The 17,061-nt window shown below is 36.6% G+C and overlaps 1 protein-coding gene across 2 annotated transcripts; it reads right to left on the bottom strand.

The window, feature by feature from the left end:
* Positions 1–6: 6 nt before the first annotated feature.
* On the bottom strand, positions 7–14,575 carry LOC102205732 (macrophage mannose receptor 1-like). Of its 2 annotated transcripts, XM_005742481.2 has the most exons (32): positions 14,410–14,575; positions 13,850–14,206; positions 13,589–13,759; positions 13,352–13,507; positions 12,994–13,104; positions 12,405–12,542; positions 12,111–12,287; positions 11,114–11,268; positions 10,362–10,475; positions 10,109–10,224; positions 9,820–9,968; positions 9,526–9,725; positions 9,053–9,168; positions 8,221–8,296; positions 7,945–8,098; positions 7,601–7,639; positions 6,160–6,323; positions 5,972–6,033; positions 5,537–5,637; positions 5,269–5,411; positions 4,813–4,918; positions 4,248–4,375; positions 3,886–3,930; positions 3,670–3,714; positions 3,443–3,545; positions 2,753–2,985; positions 2,261–2,426; positions 1,640–1,804; positions 1,409–1,525; positions 1,026–1,181; positions 707–736; positions 7–568 (listed from the first exon to the last, which is right to left on the bottom strand). In XM_005742481.2, the coding sequence occupies exons 1-32, from the start codon at positions 14,480–14,482 to the stop codon at positions 327–329; spliced, it is 4,308 nt and encodes a 1,435-aa protein (XP_005742538.2). In that variant the 5' UTR covers positions 14,483–14,575; the 3' UTR covers positions 7–326. The 2 variants fall into 2 exon arrangements, with proteins under 2 accessions (XP_005742538.2, XP_005742539.2); XM_005742482.2 differs by lacking the exon at positions 3,670–3,714.
* Positions 14,576–17,061: the final 2,486 nt, after the last annotated feature.

Below are 17,061 nucleotides of genomic sequence, written 5' to 3'. Positions count from 1 at the left end.
GTGTGAGTCTCTCTGTTGAGCTCTCACCCGTGCACGTTAAAAATCTCTCCAAGTGTCTAAGTGTTGTTTCTTCACCTGAGTGTTTGATAATTGTTGATATCCTTGACACAAATCAAATAATAATCCTATTCATACAGACATCCTAGAGCTTAAATTGGTCTGTAATGAGGTTGCCACCTCCACTGAAACTCACATTTAGTGACTTACTGTTAAATAATTGCATGTATTTACTGCATATAGTAAACAACCAAATAATAAATCATCAAAGTGTAATGCATCAGTTTGGAACACAGTAAAGTTTATATCCTAATAGACCCTACCTAAAATCACAAAGTTAAAACTGGTTCAGGGTTTTCTGCATTCTCTATTAGTTTATTGGTGTCAAGCACATCAGGTTGCGATCGTTCACCATTGAAGTACAGTGGATTTTCAAATGTGGGGAAGGGACCAGGAGACTTCTTGTAGAGGAAAAATGCAATGACTACCAGTGTGGAAGTGATCGTAATCACCAGTACAACTACCACAGTAGTGTGGACACGAGTTTGATGAGCTTGATCTCCATTAGATCCTGCAGGTTTAAGCAAGTAAGTTCAGATTTTAAAACATGATTTAAATTTTCACAAATTTTCACTAAATGTTTCACATTATTAGTAGTAGTATTGTTATATAATTAAACAACACAGAGCCATATAAAGACAGAACTTACCATCTTTTGATCCTGAAGTTTGAGGCATCACTAGTGGCAAAAAAAAACAAAGGAAAAGAAAGAAAGAAATGGTAAAAATGCAAACATATAGGTTTATTAGCTCTCTCTTTCCTGTAAACCATAAAACTTTAGCATTAATGTAAAGTAAGATGTAAGATATCCAATGGTAGATGGCATCTGTGTGGTGTACTAACAAGCTGCTTAGTAACACATGTAATGAGTATTATTAATTATAAATTATTATAGTTGTGCATTTGTTAACATTTTCCTTCAATAAATAATTGGATATAATTACTTCACATTGACACAATTATTTTACCTTTGGCTGTTTTACAGATATATGGTCTGTCGTGCCATCTGCGACCCGAGTTCCAAGTCCCATCTGAGGTTTGGATTGCTCCAAAATCAGAATCCGGCTCATCTGGAGCCCAGTTAGTGAAGTCCAAAATAGTTCTATCCAACCAAAGCCACGTCCCTAGAGACAAACAGAAATGTATTCCTTTTTTCACTTTGCTAACTTACCAATACCCCACTGAATGTGGCTACACAGTTGCTGACAAGAAAGACATGATAAACAGTACTGATTTAGTGGTGATTTGAGGTTATAGTTTGTTTCTTCAATTAAGTCAATAAATTGTTAATATGGTTTCATTAAATAGTTTTTCTATAAACACTAAAAGATTACACTTATTGTGGCCATACCTTTATGAGTTTTAAACAGACCAATCCAGAAAGAGTTGTGTCTGTCTTTGAAATTTGTCACAAAGCCTTTGATGAATTCTTGCTCGGAGGGATCTTCAATGCTAGCCAACACTCCACCTTAAAAACAAAAATCGACTGGTTGTGACAATGTTGAAAACACATATTAGGCTTAATCTTAACACCACATATTTACTGTATAGTGATTCTAAAATTATTCAGCATGTATCTTACCATGCCTTACACAGCTGCTAGCTGCATCTGCCCATTCAATTTCATCTTGGATAAACAAATAACAATAACCCCTAAACGGCAGCCATGTGTAGCTCTGTTGGTACTCTAGATCTGTATCTTCAGGACAATTTCCAGGAAATATTGCAGACTCAGTTGGTGCCACTTCTGTGAAGAATAGAAGCAATAATGCTCAATGAATCACAAAATGTTTTACTGTGACTTGGTGAAACGGTTACCTCCTGGGATCAAAATGTTCTGCGATGTCTGTTACTGTAAATTAATGTAAATAATAAAAGAAAAACACTTGAGCTGACCAACAGCCAGCTAAGGAAAAAAAGCCCTCTGAAATAGCTCTTATTTAATGGACAGTAATGGGTCTCAAACACTCACAGGCCATCAAAGTTCTGTTCTCGTCACTCTCACATGATCAGAACACAGAGCATTGAAAATCCTGCCTCTTACTTTTAACTACATCCTTCTAAAGACATTAATAAGCAGAGATTGCTTGACATTGGCCAGTTACCTAGCAGTTGCCAATTTAGTGATATCTAATATAGACGTTAAGACGTATAATCAAGATGCCAAAGATGTAGGAAAAATCATTGACTTGTTAAAACATACCTGTAGACTGCATACAGGCACTTTTTATGGTCACATTGCAGAAAGCGGTCCTCCATTTTCCATCCACATCTACATACACACAAGGTTTGTCCCTGCTTGGTTCAAATTCAGCCCAGCCGGCATTGTTCAGATGCCAGCCATCAATATATTTAAAATAACCTCCAGTCTGAAAATAAACATGGATCAGATGTTGTCAAATCAATAGTTTTGTGGGGGATGTTTTCTGTCTGTCATACCTTGTTAAAACTGCTTCTGCCAATATGTGTTATATAGATTACAAATTTAGATTTTATTAAGAAGTCAGCAATCTTGGGTCATATGCCATTTGTCATGATTTTCCAAAATAAGTCATTTAATAACTTTATCACATCTTATTTCATACATAACCAAGAACCCTGTATAACTCTTATTTTCAGGTGTCCTGTATGTTTAATCATTTTATAGTACTTTTTATAGTTTTTATAGTAATTTTGGATAGTTGCAGCCTTGTACCTGCTGTTTGTTAAGTCCAATCCAAAGAGGACTATTGAGTTTTATAGCCAGTAGCTCAACATATGCCTGTGTCCAGTCATTTCGCAGGCTGGCCAAGTTGGCTTTATCAGCGTTACAACGTTTCTGGGCATCATCCCAGGTCAGATTTTGAGTAATAATCTTGATGCTGTCATTTCCCAGAGTCTCATAGATATTATAATCTATGGTTTCAGGTGGTGCTTTAATGTTTGGATCTGTTAAGAGCAAAAATAAAATTAGACATGAGATTAATTCACATTTTTTGCACCACTGCAAACATTATAACTGTCAACAGGACTTTTTATTTATTTTGTTGTGCATTATTTGCAAATTTGTTCCCCATAGCAGGCCAAACACATTGATATGAGTGAACTACGACTGGAATGCAGTTGTACAACAACAATTTAACTTCTTAACATCCACCAGATCTCCAATGACCTCATTATGGGTTAGAGCTGGGTTTACATCAACCTCTCTATAACATTTTCACCTGTTTGCTCAAATGTAAATATAATAATAGAATTAAGGCTTATGTTTGAAATGAAGCTCTTTTTGAATTTGGATCAAATGCTACTTAACCCTACCCCTAAATGGTGAGACTGCAGGAGAACAAAATATTTTATGAATTATGTTTAGCCTCTGAAAATGTCTACTCCAAAGAGATGAACTCACCAAGATTCTGTTGACATATATATCCATTGGTGTCATTGCAAGACCTTGTTGTCCATTTACCAATCCCAAAAACAGGATTTCCATTCATTACAACACATTCATCCTGGGTAAGAATGGTAAGTGAACATGATTTTAAAATCTATTTTTTTAAAATGTGCAATTAATTAAGATTACTTGTTGCATACAAACAGTGGTGACATGCTTAAATTAATATGGAAAATCATTACCTCATTCCATCTTTTATAAAAGCTGCCAGGATGACGATGATGTCTCTGCAATCAAAATGATCATTATTAATATTTCATTAACATTTCTATTCCTGGGAGAAGAAAAACTTTTGGTTGGAGTTTGACATTGACCTCTGACCAAGCCCAGCATCACTGGACACATCTATAACCACACCTACCTGTCAAATCACAACGCATAGCTCAAACTATGTTTACCTCATTCCATCGCGGATACACCATCCCAAAAGGTTGTTCACGTCTCTAAAATCAAAATTTGCTAGTGTAAATATTTCTTTAAAATGTCAGTGAAAACTCAAAAGCTGGTCAAAGCTTGACACTAAATTCTGTGTAGTTCAATTAAATCATAGCATCACTGAATATATATCTGTAACTCGACAAGAAATGCACATTGGCGACTGCTGCTGTGATTTGGTGCTATATAAATGAAATTGAATTTAATTTAATTGAAAATGTGAAATCATGATACAAAAGCAAGCTGTAAAATGACAATACAGCTACTGATAGTTGTACAAAGGATTAGCTTCACATTACACCTGTATGAGATTGAATGAACTCACAGAATAGCCCCAGTTGGTGTATTGCCTTTTTTTCCCATCGGTCCAGAAAAATCCCTCTTGGCTTATAGCATTCAAACCAATCCACAGGTCTGTAGATGCTGTATGAACCATTCTGGTGATCAAAAATGCTGAAAATTGAAGATACAGACACAAGATATTAAATGTAGGTTTCTGGTTTCTTTTCCATTTTTGGTAAAGTATTCACATCTTCATAAGCTGTATGATATGTTTAACTCTTTCCTCCATAATGACCTCTCCTGTGCCCTTAATGAGGAGTTTTGAAACCTTAATATACACCAATAAAAATGTGGTTTGACAACCATTTGAATGGGCTTTAGGTTTTACCAAACTTAGCCCTAGAAATATGTAGCGCTAAGTACAGACAGAGATCAACCACACTAACTTCAGAAGCACACCCAGTAATTTTGTTCTGGAAGCAGACCTAAAATAGAACAGAAACCATTGAGTCCAGAAAAGAGAAACGAGGGATACACCTAGTAGGTATTTAAGGGGGAAAGAGTTAAAGTTTAAATCCAAATCTGAATAAAACACAATTAGAACTAACCTTGCACACTTCTTGTAGGTATAGAGACTAAATTGCCTCCCACCTCATTGCATTTTGACCGTGCATATTCCCAGGTGATCTGCCTTTCGTTAAAGATGTTGTAACACTGCAGAAAAGAAATGTAATTATTATTATGATAAGACTTAGGTGAAACATTTCACCACTGAAACCTGTGTATTTTAGATGATCTCATTTATAATTAGTACTGAATGAAGTACACAGATGGAGGGGTCAAAATTTGCTGACTTTTTTTAATGCCACTCCACATTCGACAAACTTCTTTCTGCTTCCTTCATTCTCCTTCATTCGTGTTTTATTTAGTTATTTATTACATTTTAAAGAATCAACTTGACATTTGAAGCCAAATAAAGGCTCAATGTAAAATTTGATGGTGGGCCTCTGCTGTAATGTTGTCATTTTAAAAACTTCTCTGAAATAAAGGTTTAAAAGTCTGACCTTTGTGCCAAATTTCATCCATCTTTTTGGGCAGCCACCTGTTGGAGCAACTGTTGGGGCTGCAGTGGTGTTGGTTGGCAACATCCTTCCTCGCTTGCAAATAAATGAAAGCTCTCTTCCACAATTAGAAGTCCTCCAGAAGCCTATAAGATCAACAAAGAATTCATTAGGAACATTATCCTAATCCATTAATCAATTATTTTAATCCAGACATCATGTCTAGATTTGATCATTTTTCAATTCAAGCGTTCAGCGCATTTTTACTCACCCATGTGATAAGACATAAAAACACAGTTTTGATCAAAGCCACTAGTGCTGGGTTGATCTTCATCCCATCTTCGAAATGACACTGGAGTACCATCCATCCACCTTAATGTAGAGAATTATGGTTAAATTTTTAATTGTATCATATGAAAATATTCATCATTTGATGTTAGACTTTTTTGTATTATGGTGTCACTATTTCTATTCCATAATAAATAAACAAACATGTGACCACATGGATTAAGTTCACTGATGGCTAAAAAAGAAAAATCTTCTTTAGATCAAATGACAGGTCTTTTGAACTGATATTTGAAACTTAACCAGTAAAAAAAAGGAAATGTACCTCATTACAAATCTAATAGGAAATGCACTTCTTATCAATGATCATGAGTTGGCCTAAAAGCTCCCTTTTCCCCTTATGGCATTAATGATTACTCACCAAGCTGACCCATCAAGATCCACAGACAAACCTATATAATAACGCCCATAGCTTCTGGATATCTGTAGACACACACATAAATATGCACAATTATCTCTAGTGTGTGTCACATTCTAATGTTTTCAGCCTGCTCTAATGTATTAATAAAACAAAACAAAAAAGTACAAATTAAATACATAGATATTTACCTGTTTCCATAAGAAAACATTTTCCTCTTTACTGGTTATAGATACTAGGTCACTGTGCCTCTGCTGACAGAAGTGACGAGCATCTTCCATGGGCATTGACATTCTGTTAATATAATACTGATTCCCTCTCCGCTCCAGCCAACCATCCGAAGTGGTATTGAATTCTGTAAAAGTTTAGAAATACATTGATAGACTTGTCAGTGTTCTACCGTATCTTTTGGTCAGATCCGTTTGTCCAAGGAGACCCAACCTTAAAAAAGAGCAACTAAAACACCTGGTGGCCACATCAGACTTTTGAAGGGGGCTGAAGGTACACAATGAATAAAAAGGTATAAAATGTAAAATCTATCCCATTGATATTCAGATCATCCCAAATATTTTTCAACTAAAATTTATTTTTATTCATTAATTTCTTCAGTGATGTCATTATCAGAGGTGGAGCAAGTAAAGTACAAGCATTCTTTACCCAAGTAGAAGTACAGATATATTTGTTTTAAAAAAAAAGTACTGCAGTAGAAATTGAAATACTAATTCAAGTTCATTACACACTCACTCAATTCTACCACCTATTTTTTATGCAAAGGTAACTGAACCTTGTCCTGTATTAATGTCATTCTAAAATAATATTATTATTACATGAGAACACAAATGTCATTCCAATCTAAATCTAAACCTAATGAATGAATTTTGCTTAAATCTTTTATGTAGGACACAAGTAGTTAAAAAACTTTTTTTAAAATAACCATTTTCAGTTGTCCACATCGTAGAGCGTGACTTTGCCTCCACACCGCCACCAAATAATTTTTAATGTGTTCTCCAGTAGATTTTCTTAGTGTGCAGGGTTTGATCACTTCATCACTTTGTGGATTTACAAAACTGAATTCAACATGATGTATGCAGATGTTTCACAGCTATACTAACAGTATACTGTATATTGTCCTTATACTAGACCTTTAAAGATGGTAAAAAGGTGGATGCTTAATCTAAGCATCACATGCTTAAATGCAAATTAATATACTACATTTGCATAACACTGATCATGAGCACCACAATATGAAAATGGATAGAAATTATCAAAACACATCATATACAAATCCAATATGTAAAAATGCTGATGATTACATGCAATCAGTTTATGAGGTGTCACTAAGCAGTCCTTATCTTTAAATATAACCTCTCTTTTTCCTCCTTAGTTTTTTTCTATATTGGTCTCATGCTCTATAAAAAATACTGTTTATAATTTATAGTACAAGTTTGTTTATTTGAAAGGTAACAATGAAAATGATTTATCAGACTGCTTTGGGAAATTGCAAGTTTGAGCTACAATGCAAAACCACCAAAAAGGATGAAGCTGTACTCGGGCAAATCCGCAATCCAGGTGTTGTAGTGCATATGTGTTATTCACCCAGGTTATGTTCAAGGTTAATTCATGTGAACTTACCCACCACAGTATTATTCGAAGGTAGTTTTGGAGTCACTCCTGCAAGAACACAGACAGAAGTCCATTTTATTCAAAGGAAAGGAAAGCAACAGTAAACATGTGGTGGCACTCTGTAGTCTACACTGCGGTATACTGTAATGCAGTCATTATTTTTAGTCCGAAATGTGTTTCAACAATAGTGACAATTTCTCCAATCATATACACTGAAATCATGGCAAGAAGAGATTACATAATATTGTGAATATTAACAATAATCTCTTCACCCCTGAAGACAGAAAAGAACATGAAAAGTTAGTTAAAAAATGTTCCAGCAGTGAGACTGGTCAGCATTCAGTCAACTATACCTGCACGGATCTGACACAACCAGTCATTGTAACTGTCACAGTTCAAATCATTCCAGGAACCTTCTTCATCCCAGTTATGTATCACAAACTCAGCACAAGATTCTGCATTGTTGAAATTGTTTGGTTCTCCTTCCTGCCAGTGCTGGAAATCTAGCTGTTAACAATAAGAAACAACAATATTATGTTGAGTTATTGTAAATATTTTATTAAAATAACATTTAATGATTTAATGACCAAAAACAAAAGAACAACAAGAACAGAATGCCATTAACTTACTGGACTTCCATCAGTCCAGGCATAACCAGTGCTTGTTTCAGGAATGTGAAGTCCAATCCAGGCTTTTCCACCTCTGCTGTACAAAAAAGGAAACGACACTCTCACTGTCTTCTAAAGTACTAAAACAAACATTTTAGCTACATTTGCAGTTAGCTGATGGTGTCAGTCTCATCAGAGAAGCTAAAACATGTCCATATGTTTTCACCCTACAGGCAAGATGTGGTACTTCAGGTGATGAAAGTCGAAAATGTGGTGCATCTGAATTTGCTACAGCAGTCCCCAACCCCCGGGCCTCGGACCGGTACCGGTCCGTGAGTCGTTTGGTACCGGGCCGCGAGAGTTGAGGCTCAGGTGTGAAATGTATGGTTTTCAGCGTTATTTTGTTATCGTTTTTATCGTTAACTCGGTTTTCCTGGGTCTTTTCACGTGTGTTATGAATAAATCTTCTTTTTTTCGGTACCGGTACTAGTTGTATTTTGTTGTATTTGCCGGTCCGTGAAAATATTGTCGGGCATAAACCGGTCCGTGGTGCAAAAATGGTTGGGGACCGCTGGCATAGAACACAGGTCAGATAAGTAGGTGTGAAATGTACTACTATATGAATGCTTTTTTTCAGTAGGTTAAAACACCAACATGGTGTGTTGTGTGAATGTGAAACATATTTGCCAGCATGCTGAATATTTTTAAACAGGATTATTTCACATAGATGATCATTGTCTAGAGTTTGATCTTATGTTAGGATAAACTAATGGTTGTATGATTTAGACTGGAAAATAATTGACAGAAGATATTATAAACAGTAGTTGTTATTGTAGACTAAGTCATGCTGTACCTGAACAGTCGTAGCTCAGCAGAACTGTGGATGCTAAGCAGATCTCCTCCAATGGCCCTGCAGTAATCCCTGGCCTCAAACCAAGTCTTTTCTTCTGAGCGAGGACCTGTAAAAAACTTGAAACGCAAGACAACAACTCTGTAAATTTCTCAACCGCAGATAGTTCATGCAATTGAAGGTAATTGAATTTAATTTCATTTTGTGAGCACAACACTGAATGGAGTCCTGAGGAATAAGGAGAAATAGAATGCAAAACACGAAGAACAAGTCCCTATCGTGATGAATGAAGAGATTCTTAAAACTGACAGGTTGCTAGTGTATCATAGGACTAACACACAGAGACCCAGTTACACTCACATTCACACTTATAGCATATTTTGGCTGACATCGCATTGCTGTAAAGTGCCAGTGCTAAATACTCCACAATAGACAAAGTTTCTTTGAGTTCACTCAAGGCTGACCGAAGGTTGTACCTTAGCGCACATAGCTCTCGTTCCCACTCGAGTCCAACCCTCTGGACATTTAGGAGGAGCTACAGTTGGTGGTGGAGCAGTTGGAACCATCCCCTCTGCCATGTACTTGCAGATATATTTTTCTTTGTTGGTGCAGGGAAGCAGGTCCCAAAGTCCAGCCAAAACCCCAGTTGTCATGGCAACACAACCCTGCTGGTAACCTTGGGGCATTGAGGAAAGCAATAGTCATGTGCAACTTATTGGGCTGCAGTTTATTCCTGATATTTAAGTACAGAAATTCAGATGCATCCATACCTGGCATTTGACTATTCCAGTGAGTGAACCTTACTGTGGGTGAGTTGGTCCACTCAAAAGCATCAATATTCTTTTGATTTGAGAGCCCTATCCAGAAGTGTTTCTCTGGTCTCAACCCCACCAAGCTGACAAGGAAGGCATTATCCACCCTGCAAAAATGTATACAATTCATGGATTTCTTGTCATTTTTAATATACCGTGCCGCACATGCATCTGCATGCATGTTTGTGGATTTCCCAAAGAAGTCGTTATGTGATTTATAACAAAGATGAACTGGTTGTTTTCTTACCCATTTGAAACATCAGCTAAGTATGAGTTTGAACTCTTGCAGTCTTCACTAGCTTGACTGAAAGTCTTTGTCTCAGTGCCTACAAAGTAGCAGTAGGAGCCATGTTTTTTCCATCCCTATAGGAGAGTAAATACATCACAACTGAGGAGTACATTAAAATTTCATTTATCTATTTTTAATCTGTTTTTTTATAATGTACTACTGATTTCACAAAGTGAAATTTGAACCTTAATCATGCTTTGTTATTACTCACAGCTTTACATCCGATGTCTATATCTGGTTCATTTCCAGTGCTTTCAGTGGAACTTTGCTTCATACAGATAAAGCCATGTTGCTCATCACATGACCGATCTGCCCAGTTCCCGTTCTGCAAGAACAAAAGCATTGTAAACCCTTGCAGATTTGTGGGCTGGATTGCTGAATCGATAAAATTCAAATATTTAAAGCACTGTAATTACAGTTACTCCAAGGTGCTTTGGTATATTTCTCAGAATGCTAAGCACTCAAAGTGCTTATATTTGCAGTGAAACACTATCACATCCAAAAAGCCTGTAACTTGCCCAAAACCTTTAAATCATGAAAGGTTTTAAAGTTTAGATATTTCGTAAGAATGACACATGGCTATAGAAGTAAATGCATTGCCTTCTAATTCTAAAGGAGTCTTGTCGTGTTTTCTCTCACAGTGAATCTACTTTACCAGTCTACCACACCTAAGATACTGATTTCATAACATTCAACTTTGTAAACCAGTGTGGAAACTATGAAGAAAAATGTCGGAAGAAAATATTCTGCAGCTCACAACTAAGTTAAAACGGTAGAAAAATATGTAAAATATCAGTATTGTAAAACATGTACTCTAGAAACAGCACAAAAAATACAGTTTAATATTTCTTACAAAACTTTTTCTTGAAGATCAATACATCAAGGGTAGTGGATTATGCTTCCTCCATGCATGATTTGTCTAGCTAAACACATATAGATGAATAAATATGCACAAGGTCTTACCTCTCCCCTGATGAGAACACAGTCATCTCCATCAGTGGAGAGTCCTGGTTTTCCATATTCCCAGCTGGTGAAGGACACATGAGACTGGTCACTCCAATCAAACAGTCCCTCTGTCCTAATGTCATTCAGTCCAATCCAAAGCTCATCAGTGGATGCTACAGAAAAATAATGGACCAAATATCAGCCAGAAGCTCAAATTTCCCCATTGCACTGAAAATTACTTGTACAGTTCATAGACTGGTAAAGAGCGACAGGCATTGTCTAAATCGTACTTTAACATATGAAAAAATCAACAGCTCACACATGCGTGGAAATATTTGACATTTGGCAGCACGCTAGAGCTGAATGAATGACATGATCTCTATTGTCACTCCTAAATGTACAGTCATGCTGCCAGTTATTATGTGTAAAGTGTGCATGTCATTCTCATCTGTTAAGGCTTTCTTAATAATTAGTCTTTTATACAAAATTCAGTATTTTTTTTATTATTTGCCAGAGTAAAAACAATTATGATATAGGGATGAATACAGCACTCTCTCAGTGATATTACGAAGTGAAACTGTTATTCATATATTGTTATTCATATATCACTGGCTGTTTATGTATTAGTAAACATTTTGGTTTTAATTAAAGACAAACTTGAATAAACTCAGTAGGTGTAAATAGAAACTGGATTAGGTGGAATACACATTTTGATTAGGTTTAGGTGAGATAGACAGTTTAGTTAGAGTTTTAAAAAACACGATTTAAATTAAATGCAAATAAAGATGTTGTGACCTAGCCTGTGTACTTTTTTTAAACCACAAAATATCCCTAAAGTTTACCATATCCTGCCACAACAATAAAGAGTTTAAGGATGCTATTAGTGAATTACAAACTGGAAACTGATATGTTCAATCTCAGCACATGTGCACCTTGTTAAATGTATGAAATATATTTGCTGTTGGGAATCTGTTTTGTATTAACATTATTTCATGGAGATATGATTGCCACATACCGTATCCAAGCTGAGAGATCACAAAGCTTTGATCCTCCACATTTCGGACGGTCGCTAAGTCGCCGCCTTCTGCACGACAAGCTTTCTGAGCGCCAGACCATGTTTGAGCATTACGCTGAAGATGAAAACAGTGGCCATTGTAGGGAATCCAAGGTGTTGAGCAAAATCCTTGTTCAACTGATGATGAAAAGAACAAATATATAAGAACTTCACTTCTGATGTCCCCCAAGAAACTACTGCAATCTAGAGAAATATTCAAATCGCGGTAAAACAGAATAGAATTTTTTTATATACTTTGTGGAGGTGCTGGTGGGACCCCATCTTTGTAGCAGATGTAGCCCATTTTCTTGGTACAGGATGAACTTTGCCAAGAGTGCTCTCCAGCAGTGTCAAGAATTGCACAGTTGTGTCCTGGATTAGGAAGTGGATTCCCTAAATCAAGATAATAATGATGATGGTTAACACTCACACATTACCCAATCATGCACAATAAGAATTTTAGGAGTACTTTAAATCTTTGAGTAATTTGTAACAATATTGGTAGTATTTAGCATTTAGAAAAACTAACAAAAGACGGATAGAAAATGAAAATACTGTATTAGTTGTTAAAAAGATAAAAATGTGTAATAATTAGCCGAAACTTGGAGACATGAATGAATATTTAGTTGTTGGTTTTTTTAGGTTTAGACTGTTGTACTTCTTACGTACATGAATTCTTGAAAAACCTTTTACTCTAAGAGTCTAGTTGTCACAGGAGTTAGGCTAACAGATTATATTTGCTTAACACTGTAATTTTCTGCAACTTTTCAGTTAATTTCCAGATCGCTCAGATGTTTTGAGGATTATTGCTGAAAGGAACTTCGTCCTTGCAGGGAGGACTTACCAGAATCCCATCGCAGATAACGGAAAGGTTTGCCATCAGTCCACTGCCAACCATGTTCTGGGTCCAAAACTAACCCAATCCAAAGTTTTTTTCTCCCTGCTCCCAATAATGCTGTGTGTTCAAGTGTTTACGAGACAGCGGGACGAAAAAAGAAAAGCACTTGTTTTTCTTTCCTGAATTAAAATATCAGCTTTACAAAAGTCAGTTGGTAGGAATAACACAGATAAATACTAAAATATAGTGCAGGTTCATGCAACATCAGAAGTATTTGTAATCCAAAATCTTGATTATTTCATTTAAAATTCAAAAAGCTGCATCTGTTTGAGCTCTGGCAAATATCCACCAGGTGGCACCTCACCTGAGATCAAAGCTTGCTCACTGGGCTCCACAATACTGACCAAGGAGGCAGCCTGCTGTTTACAGCTGGTATCAGCTTGTCCCCAAGTCAGAGATGACTGTATGTTCAGCTGGTAATATGCTCCTGTTATGAGATTTTTTCTCCAATGATCTGTGGCTGTATTTTGACAGAAAAAAAAATTAATTCAAATAATTCTTACATTTTCACTCCAGTGATGTTGAAATTTGACAAACTCACAAGTGGTTGGGCAGTATCCCCACTGTTCACGTTCAAATTTTGTTTCAACTGCACACCATGGTCGCTTTGTTGAGGAGTCAAATGTAGTGCAGTCTCCATACCACCGGTCTTTGTAAAGGAAGGGAAACATGCAGATCTTTCCGAATGCATTTCCCTCAATGGTAAATAACTCTGGAGGTGAAAAGAAAAGGCTTCAGGTTGGGTCAAGTGGCTATAGACAAATGCACACTTACACATAAAAGCATATGTTTTATACTATACCTCTGTATGTTCTTGTACAAGCACCGCTTGAGGTCCCTGTAATTGTGAACTGGTTATTTGGTCCTGTTGTTTTTGAGAGAGCAATTGTTTCATCAGCTTTCATCTCAATGAATAAATTATTATTTTTGAGGGCAAGCAGAGTTCCATTCCTGCATTCCCACTTTTGCAGGTCGCTCTTGTCATCACAGTCATACAGGCTCACTTCACTTCCTATACTTTTGCCCTGAGCTCCCAGGCATTTTTTAGTTGTGGTAACATAAAGCCGGTCATCAGTCGTCCAGCGTAGGTCAAGGCAGCGGCTAACCCTTTTCAGCAAACAAAAACCAGTGGCTTTGTTCACGAGTGAAAACGGGGAATCTGCAAAGGGGAAAGTTTTAAAAAAAAGATCAGCCTGTTGCACAAAGTTTATTCCAGTATGGATTCAAACAAGCCTTTAATGAAAGCCGTGTTTGAATCAATAAACATCCTAATATATAAATATATTTCCCAAACAATTGTGGGGTTTCTCAAGGCTTGGTCATGACAAATCGTTAAATCAAATGTTTGAGCTTATACTGTACCATTTGTTGTTGAGCATTGGCATGTTGTGATGAAGAGGCCAAAGACTGCTAGAGATATTCTTGGGAGCATCATTCCTCCAATCAGTCTCAGAGCAGCAGACAATGTCCATGCATTGCAAGCAGAGGACTTATGTGCCTGAACATGAAAAGGAGGCAACCTTAATATCTCTGACATGACTCTGTTTCCCCCCCTTCATTGAGAAAGTCTCATGTTTCACATTGGCACATTTCAACATTTTGCTACTGGTACGTGGGTGGACAGGAAGGAAGGAAGGGCAACATACACAAAAGCACACAAACACACACTCTTTCTGTTAGACTCCAGACACGGCAAAAAGCTGTCCCATTCACTTCCCCTCCATAGGAAGAACGAAATGTGTAAGACAATTTGCTAAACATGTTTCATGAATCAGCATTAGTGATCCAGAGAAACAGTAATTCACAAGCTTTGATGCAGTACATATGGATTTATAGTGTTGCCTTTGACATCTTCCTTATGATTGAGTAAGGGTCAGAATCACAAAGTTCCTCACAGTACTACAGTACCATAATACTGTAACAATGTTATCAGGATAAAGGCATTCAGCAATATTCTACACAGCCCAAGATTGTCTACTATCACACTCAGTGATATATTTGTTACGAATTAAGAATATTGCTCTGAAGAGGCAAAGGCAGGAAATGTGCTTCTATTTATTTGTACACATATGTTAAATTCATAATGAATTTTCTGTGTAGAGTTTGCATGTTCACTGCAAGGCTGCGTGGAGTCTCTCCAGGTTTTCTGGCTTTTAAGCCAACAAGTAACGTACCCAATGGCATGTTATCTTATCTTGTGATTCTAAATTGGCTGTAGGTGCAAATGTGTGCAAGTGAATGGTTACCCTGTGTCTCACCCAATGAAGCTGAGGTGACTGATGCTACCAATGCTATAATTCATGATGTTATGACAGATCCGGGGGGGGGGGGGCTGTGTGCATCCTGAGTGTAGTAACATAATGTCCTGCTTTACGGAGTAGGCATTCAGATGTTTTTCTTTTTGTTTGGTTTGTTGTGTTTTGTTTCCAGTTCTTCCTTAATATCTATCACTGCATTTTGTATTTTCACTTCCCCTTTGGTTATTCTCCTTTTTGTGGTGGCACATTGTGCTGAAGTATGAACCTTTGTTACCACGATGATGTTTTTATGATGCCTGGATGAAGCTGCTACACTAATAAAGCTCGAGCCTTTGTTAAGCAAAAAATAAAATTATACTTTTTTCAACATATTTAGAAACAAAACTATTATTGTAGGGTCAATCAAAAGAAATACCTTCAAGAATATAAACACAAATGCTTTGCAACAAGGTGCAAATTATTGTTTACACAAAAAGCCCAGATTAGACACAAAAATATCTAAAATAGAGTGCACAGTTCTGAAAAAAAATCTTTGGAGAAATGAAAGTAAGATAAATTTGGATGATGGGAAAAGAAAAATGCAAAGAAAGAGAAAAACATTAACGATCCGAAAAATTATCCGACAAACATGGTGAAGGCAGTGTTATGGTATCAGCATGTTTGGCTACCAGTGGGACTGGGTCACTGGTGTTTATTGATGATATTAATGCTATTGATGATAGAAGCATCCGGATGAACTCTCTGCTCAGATTTAGCCAAATCCTGGAAAACTGATCGGACAGAGCTTCACAAATGGATAAAGTAAAGCTGTTGGTTATTTAAGATGTTCTTAAATAACCAAGTCAGTCAGCTGATCTAAACCCAACAGAGCATGCTTCTCACAAGCAAGCAGCAACTAATGGTGGCTGCTTTAAAGGCCTGGCAGAGCATTATTAGGGAATAATTACATGTGATGTACAAGGGTAAAAGGTGTGTTATTTCAATTGCTATCCAAGTATAAAAAACAATCCTTATATCCTTATATTAGTTTGTCCAGATTTTCCTGGAGCCGACCCAGTTAGAAGGTCAGATCAGACCCAACAGGCTTGACCATTACATCTTTTAAACAGGAAGTTTACTTCACAAAAAAAGTGAGAGCTCTCCACTTTTGTATATTTATATCAATTTTAATAACAACGAGACACATTAGTAAGACCAAAAGAAAAAAAACACTTAAATGCTTGACCATAAACCATGTTCTCAAGCCATTAAATGCTTTTGTAATCTACAAAATATAAGTTAGCCATGCATTACGAGTTATGATTTACAAGCAAATGATAGAAATGCAGTGTCGCTCATTGAGCACACCCTGGACTTTGGTGTTTGATAAGGTTTCACAGTCTCAGCTCAGCTGTGGTAATAAAAGCTGATGTCCAGTATTTCAGGTACAAACTGAAATACTGGACTTACACTGTAACCTGGTTATGATGTTGAGATGTTTCTCTTTATTTGGACTCCTCACGTTTCTCTTGTCATCTTTGTTTAGATGTGAAACAAATATTTGCTCTGCTTTCAGGTATGTTTCTCTAATCTGAAATTGCTTGCAATATATTTTTTGTACATCCTGAGGAAATAAGGGGTATAACAGTGAGGGAGAGCACTCATGACTTGTGTAACCTCTGACAAATTGTGCAATGTTTGCTGTAGATGCTTTAAAATGTATGAATAAGAGTAATATAAATAAAAATGCACCAATAAACATGTCTCCTTGATATCT

Source organism: Pundamilia nyererei, unplaced genomic scaffold, assembly GCF_000239375.1.
Source record: "Pundamilia nyererei isolate P.nyererei 1_Seehausen unplaced genomic scaffold, PunNye1.0 scaffold00121, whole genome shotgun sequence".
NCBI lineage: Eukaryota > Metazoa > Chordata > Actinopteri > Cichliformes > Cichlidae > Pundamilia > Pundamilia nyererei.
Note: the sequence above shows the minus strand (reverse complement) of the source record. Positions and strands in the feature narration are given on the sequence as shown.

Excerpts from the sequence above, each read along its gene's own strand:
- LOC102205732 (XM_005742481.2), bottom strand. The coding sequence starts at position 14,482 with ATGATGCTCCCAAGAATATCTCTAGCAGTCTTTGGCCTCTTCATCACA. Across the intron at positions 12,288-12,404 it reads CCCACCAGCACCTCCACAAA|TTGAACAAGGATTTTGCTCA; the intron begins GTATATAAAAAA and ends TTTCATCATCAG. Across the intron at positions 737-1,025 it reads TATCTGTAAAACAGCCAAAG|TGATGCCTCAAACTTCAGGA; the intron begins GTAAAATAATTG and ends TTTTGCCACTAG.